This window comes from Branchiostoma belcheri, unplaced genomic scaffold (genome assembly GCF_001625305.1).
Source record: "Branchiostoma belcheri isolate BF01 breed outbred unplaced genomic scaffold, Haploidv18h27 scaffold82, whole genome shotgun sequence".
NCBI classification, from domain to species: Eukaryota; Metazoa; Chordata; class Leptocardii; order Amphioxiformes; family Branchiostomatidae; genus Branchiostoma; species Branchiostoma belcheri.
This window is the reverse complement of record NW_017804487.1, coordinates 267093-274996: the sequence shown is the minus strand read 5'-3', so window position 1 is coordinate 274996 and position 7904 is coordinate 267093. Positions and strand designations below refer to the sequence as shown.

The window sequence follows — 7904 nt, the reverse complement described above, 5'->3', positions numbered from 1 at the left end:
CTGCTCCTCCCACTCTTTCTCTTTTTCCTCCTCCTCTTCTTCCTCCCATTCTCCTCTTCTTTCTCCTCCTGCTCCTCCCACTCTTTCTCTTTTTACTCCTCTTCTTCCTCCCATTCTCCTCTTCTTTCTCCTCCTGCTCCTCCCACTCTTTCTCTTTTTCCTCCTCCTCTTCTTCCTCCCATTCTCCTCTTCTTTCTCCTCCTGCTCCTCCCACTCTTTGTCTTTTTCCCCCTCCTCTTCTTCCTCCCACTCTCCTCTTCTTTCTCCTCCTGCTCCTCCCACTCTTCCTCTTTTTCCTCCTCTTCTTCCTCCCCTTCTCTTCTTTCTCCTTCTCCTCCTCCTCCTCCTCCTTCTCTTTCCATTCCCCTTCCTCCTCCCACTCTTCCTCTTTTTCCTCCTCCACTTCCTCCTCCCACTCTCCCTCTTTTCCCTCCTCCTCTTGTTTCTTCCCCTTTTCTTCTTCTTTCTCCTTCTCCTTCTCCTCGTCCCCTTCCTCCTCCCACTCTTCCTCTTTTTCCTCCTCCACTTCCTCCTCCTCCTCCTTACACTCTTCTCATTTTTCCCCCTCCTTCTCCTCCTGCTCATCCACTTCTCGTCTTTCTTAGTTCTCCCTTTTCTCCATTGGCATTAAACGGGACAAGGACCTTAAGAATGCAAGATTATGTATTTTATGTTTACACTACCATGTTCAGTTATGTAGGACTCCTTATTAACATTGTGTTCAAAACGTTGTAAAACACATTTTTTTTAGCATTGAGGCGAACATAGGAATATTTTCATTAACACTCATACGAGCGATTGCCATGACTTCACGGTGGTGGTAGGCAACAGCGAGGGCAGTTGGGTGATTTGCCTACCAATAATTTGCATATGTTTAAAAATAATTTGCATGTGAATGATGTAAACTTGACAATGGTCGCTCGTATACATCGTTTGCTATTTCTCATCTTTATAGACCCCACGTCTTTGTGTTCACGAATGTCCTGCAAGAGAAGATGCGGTCGACCCTACGATTCTTCAATCGCTTGTCAGTGTGACCAAGAATGCAGCTTTTTAGCGACTGCTGCAAAGACATTGGGTACGTAGACATGCATATACGACAGGATATTTCTGCATTGTTAGCTGAATTTTGTTGCAAAAATGTGCAGGATTAATTTTCCCATCAGTATTTTAGGTTGCTCCAGTTCTTAGTAGTGCCCTCTTTTTCATGAAAAAAACACAAAGAAAATGGAGGACTGGTATTGTTTATGGTATATTCGTTCCGTGACCTCCTTGATAGCTGGTGTTGTTTCCCTTGCAAGATAAAGAAAGACTTGCAGACACAATGATGAATGAGAAGGAGATATACTCACAATGACACAAGGTCTAAATATTTCATGGTGATCTGAGATCTCCAAATTCTACTTTCTGATTGCCCCAACTCCAAGGACCTGCAAACGAATCAAATCCGGGATAAGGGTATAGATGAAGAGGCGACTGCAATTGGTTGTGAAAATTTCAAATCAGACACACATTCCTCTCGATCTTGCGATTAAAATGACCTTTTATGTCTTTGACTTCATATTACAGAGAAGTGTGTAATATTACCGAAACAGTTCGAACACCATCTGATCATGACCAGGAGAAGTGGAAATGCCTGTCGGGATACTACGGGGGAAGATCTTATTGGCTGGTGGCTGACTGCCCTGACGACTTGACAGACGACGTCACAACAGATCAGTGTTTAAAAGAAGCTGACCCTTACAACCCGGGTGACCTGGTCTACCGGATGCCCGTGTACGACACTTTAACAAATATCTCCTACAAGAACATATTCTGTGCTTTTTGTAACAATGTAAGTATGGAACAAGTAATTATATGGGAGGCCGAACTTGTGTGCACTGGGTTGATTAATTCCTCTACAAACCCCGTTGGAGTTGCACAATTATACAATAAACTGAATATCTCGATTGGGAATTGTAGAGGAACTCCAAAGCTGGAGTTTGAAGATCCATTCTTAATGCAGAGTATCACGAGGACATGTATAATCCCCTATAAGGTGGATATGTTGAATGTAAATTGTAATGTAACGGCTTGCTGGTCTTACGACCACAGAGTTACTTTCAACCAACAAAAGATTTACAAAAACATTCACTGTGCTCTTTGTGAAGGAATTTCTCTCGCGTCAACCACACATTTACAATGTTATAACCCCTCTCATAGGATTGTCTTCTCTCTCATCTCCTTAACTCATCTGTTTAACTTTAATGCTGGTGAGAGTCACGAAAACAACCCAAACCATTGCCCTTCGGACTCTTTGTATGACTCATTTGTAGACTCGTGCCGACCATTCTCGTCTGTAAGTCACGGCCCAAGTCTTCCTCTCCAAAACTGCAGCAGACCCATTCTGAATTTCACGTCCGAGGAGTTCCAAGTCCTTCCCAATGGTAGCGTCCGCCTGTTGAGTTCTAACGGAACATGCCCAGCTGAACAGGTGGTCATTCTGAACACATCAGCATCAATCTGTGGGGACTGCCTTCTGTGGTATTTTTCGAACGACACGCTCCAAACAACCTGGGATGCTACCAAGAGTTGGCTAACCCTAGGTCTTGTGTCAGCGTCTGACATAGCTGTGGCTAGTTTCGTGTTCTACACTTACAAGTCGGGCCAGTGGAAGAAAGTCCCGGAAAAGCTGAAGGTGCAGATGATGACATGCATGGCAGTTGCTGTTACCCAGTTTGTGGCACGTGTGTTTATCCCCCCTGGGCCCGTCTGTACAGTGTATGCAATACTGCTGCACTACTTTATGCTGACGGCCTTCACATCCATGAACGTGCTAGCTGTAGATATCTTCCTTACATTTCATGAGGATTTAGAAAGAGCGGAACTGTACAAGTACATCTTGTACACTTGGCTGGTGCCGGTGCCTGTAGTCCTTGTCACAGTGATTGTGGAGTTCGGCAGTTCTGTCAGGGTGGGTTATGGAGAGCAGTGTTGGATCGGTAATCCAACAGCCAGTCTGGTGGCTTTTGGTGTTCCTGTCTTCTGTGCCCTTATGATCAATGGTGTCTTCACCATTCTTGTGTTGCTGGCCTTACAGAAGTCCTTTCAGATAGCCAACGCTGCTTTGCCACGCTCGGAGATGAGCAAGATCTGGGTCTACATTCGTGTCTTGTTTCTGGCCGGGTTCACCTGGATTTTGGGCTTCATTTTTCCTTTCGTCAAGAGCGAAGTTCTCGAGTACATCTTTATTGTGCTGAATGCTTCCCAAGGCCTTCTGATGACCATGTTTATGACACTGACGGGGGAGGTGTTGGAGAAATGGAAGTCTGCAATCATGGCACGCTTTGGTCTGGCTGAAGCTCATCAGGACAATGGACAAACCACCACCACCACTCATATCCGGCAGACAACCGGAGGGAAGACTGAGGTAACGGCAGGTGGAACAGGCTCTGCTATAGAGATACCCATGACTATTATGGCCGATGAAGAGGAGGACAGGGCACGCCATCGTCCGCGTAAGCCTCGTCAGAAGAAGGGACGAAACGCGCCTGCCGGCAACAAGCCTACCACCGTAGGGGGAACTGAGGCAAAGTCGGATGAGACTGACACTGCAGGCTACGTGCAGGCCCTCGCAGGTGAAGTTGGGGCTACAGCAAGCGGCACTGGCGTTGCCACTGAGATTATACCCATGAAAACATTCGTCAATGCTGAAGAAAATAAGGATGAAAACAGTGCTTCAGATCGAGATGAGAATGAGACCAGTTTCTGAAAGGAAACTAGCAGCATGTCTTTATAGCTGTCCAGCTTTTATAGATGTCATATCTCCCCATGCCGTGGCCAATAACGAATAACAAAGTAATTGCCTTTCAAAATTAGCTTTGCTTCTCTCCAATGCCCAAGATTGTTGCGGAATAAACTCCTATATTGCGTTTGAACGTGATTGGATGAGCTTTGAGGAAGAGACAGATCTGTTCATTTACATGTGATCGTTGTAAATTCAAAATTCACCTGCCTAACTGTAAACTACTCATTTAACCATCCATCATGGCGGGCATTACGTCATAGTCACGTGAGAAAAAACGACGGAAACGTGCAGTGATTGGTCACTGTGACTCTCAACAGTATTTCCAGTCCTTCTTCGAAACTATCACTAACCACAATATAGTAATAATAATAAAGTAGTGAGAGATCTTCTCTGCCCAACTAGCACAAATGATGACACGGACACGGTCCAACATTGTAACTATAGTCTGTACATAATCAGCTCTGCCTTGGAAACCCAAACAAGGAAGTCTGGTAAATTGTCTAATGTAAAAGGCAGAAGTGTATCGTACCTTTTGTTGATAGATAATACTCAAGGAAAAATAGATTTCTAACAGAGGGACCATTCATATAACAAAGATGTCGTGTAGTACATTCCAAGAATGACCCAAAACTTTTTATCATCAACATCGTCTTTTTAGTATGGATGATCAATTAAGCATATATAAATGATATTTAATATGATGACGCTTAAACTATCTATTAAGTGGCAGACAAGAAGAGTTACTACTATTCAGACTTAATAAGTCAAGACGTTTTATTCAGATGCTGTAGTGCTCAGTTATGTACAGTATGATATGAATACTGTACAGTTGTTTGTGCTTGACATAAGTTACTAAAAAGGCAAACATTCTAACACGTTAAGAAACATACAATAAAAACTTTCAAAATAAGGAATTTTGCACGTCAACAACTAAAAATAACACTTATGATCCATGATGTGTAATATATCCTAAGATACTGAAGAGGATTACTGTTCTAAGAGTTAAATTATTCATTGTTTACGATTATAATCTGTAACAAGTTAAAGCATGTTTAATATAATAAGAAACTTTATTTGCAAAATCATGCCCGAAGGCTAATTGCTTTTACAATCAAGTATAATACACATTGCAATACAGTAACAGGAGACAGGTAACAACTGTCTGGAAAAAACTTTTACTTCTACTACTACGCTAGCTATTATGGGGTTCGACTTCTTCTTTGAAGGCAGTAGATAATGAATAGTCCCACTTTCTGCATAATTAGTGGGTTTTGTGATCTTAGTAGAAATGCAGTTTTTTGGTGATCTTCTAAATGACGAAAGGATGGAGAAATTGTTGTAACTGTCTGAAATAATCTGTTTCTTTCGGTCTCATAGTGAGGACACTGGCTAACAAAATGTCTTTCATTTTCCACTGCATTCATTGTACAATATTTACATAATCTCTCGTGCACAGGTAGTTTTCTATATATATATATATCACATGTGATACGGAATCTAGTGAAACTCATCCATGGTCGACTTCTATAGAGTGTCTGCACATGACGTCACAACCGCCATCTTGGTTGGTGAAGTCAGACCCATGATATTACATATTGTCATGACATTTGGTCAAATCTCATATTTTACGTTCCTGACGCTGCAAATCTACCTGGCAAGTTCTAAGGTTAGTCATCCAATATGGTGGGCATAATCACGTGAGTGTAAACACCCTATAGATGATTTACTGTACAGCAAGATTACGAAAATCCAGAAGTTGCCTACGTTCTATTTGTACACGATGGAAATACAATATTCTTGTCGGTTAAGTGTAAAGAATTACAGTCAAAACACAAACAGTGACTTGGGCCTTTAGGTCACCATAAAATAACTAGAGTTCCACGATCTCATGATCATGCCCTCGTCAAATGACACTGTTCAGTCGATCATATTCTGACCAAAATGGCAGTCTTATCTTATCCTACGAAAGAAAGCCATCCTAGCATTTCAGAAAAATTAGTTAAGTAGCTTCACAAAGTCATGTACACGTATTTAATATATAAGGGCGCACATCATGCCGGTAGCCAGGATTTTGAATGGGGGGTTCTTCCCACTGCTTGAGGGGACCAGCGAGCGTCGTCGAAAATTTTGAAAAATGAACCTTCTGTCAGTTCTGAAATGGCATTTCCTGCGTTTTTGAGAGGATTTCAGAGAAGAAATCAGAGATAACTTTTTATTCAAGGACAAAGTAGGCAGTTTTTATACGATTCCAGGCCCGCTGATGATACAAATCAGTCGATCTAAAGAGAAATCTTGGACCTTTAGATAAAAAGTTGACCTTTGAGCGTTGTGGGGGGTTCTTCCGAACCCACTAATTGAGCATTGTCCTAGCCTCAAAAGAATAGTGTAATATTCACAAGGCCACACTCACATGCCACGCCCCGTACATGTGATGGAGAGAGAGGAGTGTGGAAAACCCCCATCTAGTCCAGGGCTCGAGGCGGTGCTTCCCCAGGGGGTTTCTGAGTCATTAAATAGGTGGGTGGGTGTATAGGAGCTAACTGAACCCCCAAACCCTATCCAACTTCCCATACCATTCAGCATTCTCACACCCCCGGATACCTTTTCATTTCCCCTTATTGTCACCAACCACCCCCCTTCGGTACAAACTTCGCGCTCACTCTTTACCCTTCTATACCTTTCATTAGCATATCCTCCTCATTTGCATATGTCCTCTGATTGGCCATCTCAAAATTGGGTTAATTCCATCACCTGCCCAGTGCACGCTGGACAGGTATACCATTGTGAATAGGCCCAAAACAAGGTAGATGACGAGTCCCTATATTTTGGTACTACCTATTAATAGCTAGAGCCAGTCTACGGTACAAATTAACTGTTTTCCATCAGCACATTGGATTTTTGTCTCAGATATCTGTATGGTATGGATTCAACTTCCTACAATTAAAAATTGACCAGGAAACTGACTTTAAAATCCAATTTTCATTTTGGAAAAAAAAAAAAATTGTCTTCTGACAGTGGTCAACATGCCGAAAATGGACAAAGATGTCTGTTGCCATGCCGGAGGGTGGATGGCAGATAAATATGAATAGAGGAGACAAGAGAAGGCTCGGATTTAATGTCTTGTTTCTTACTTTAATGCAGTGATATGTGATGGTGGCTGTGTATATGTGATGTTTTCACTGAATCAAAACCATTCGTACAATGATTGAGTAATAATTTCAAAATGTAGGAACCTTGTTTTTTTCGGCCCGCCTTGTTTTTTTTGCCCCCTCGCATTAGATTTGGAGTCTGCGGAGGATGTCATCCATAAAATTTACATGCTGTGGCCTTATATAAAAAGACTAACTTGGAGACTGCCCTGTGCTTCTGATGATCACATGTAGTTACAATGTAGCACGATAATACAAAAGTTTTCAACACTCACAAATGCAAAGAAATCAGAAAATTTGAATACTTCTTTTTAAAAGACTTTAATGCGAAAATTATTAATTTTGTAGGAACAGCTTTGTGAAACTGTGAGACAGCAACCTACAACTCAGAATGTGTGAAAGCTAAAATATATTGAATATAATGACAACACAGGATATACATAATTCCATGTAGATTCAATTCCAAACTGCATTTAGTTTACATGACAGGTGAATGTAGATATAGATACAATGTATTAGACATAAGAAAAATACACCAGGGCTCAAAATACTGAATGCATATGCAGCTTAGTGCAGGTAGGTAAAATTGGAGCTATGCAGGTACTAGTATATCTACCTGCACTAGGCCACAGCAAGTAATTCCTCTGGATGACATCAGCGCGCACATTAATTTTCGCCTGATTTTGGAAAAAAAAACAAGGAATTTTATTGCCCACGAGCTCTGACAGTGGTCAACATGCCAAAAATGGGCAGATATGTCTGTTGCCATGCTGGAAGGCAGATAACTATGAAGAGAGGAGACAAGAAAAGGCTCTGATTTAATTTTTGTTTCTTACTTTGATGCAGTGATATGTGATGTTGGCTGTGTATAAGTGATGTTCTCACTGAATCAAAACCATTTGTACAATGATTGAGTCAAAATTTTAAAATGTAGGAACCTTGTTTTTTTTGGCCCGCCTTGTTTTTTT

At 41.7% G+C, this 7904-nt stretch overlaps 1 protein-coding gene across 1 annotated transcript in view; it reads left to right on the top strand.

The window, feature by feature from the left end:
- The window catches only part of LOC109486629, a 24531-nt gene extending 20780 nt beyond the window's left edge, over positions 1–3751 (top strand). The window contains exons 14-15 of the mRNA XM_019790487.1: positions 1596–1751; positions 2316–3751. Coding sequence (XP_019646046.1) covers positions 1596–1751; positions 2316–3751 — 1592 coding nt within the window. The remainder of the gene's footprint in view (positions 1–1595; positions 1752–2315) is intronic.
- Positions 3752–7904: the final 4153 nt, after the last annotated feature.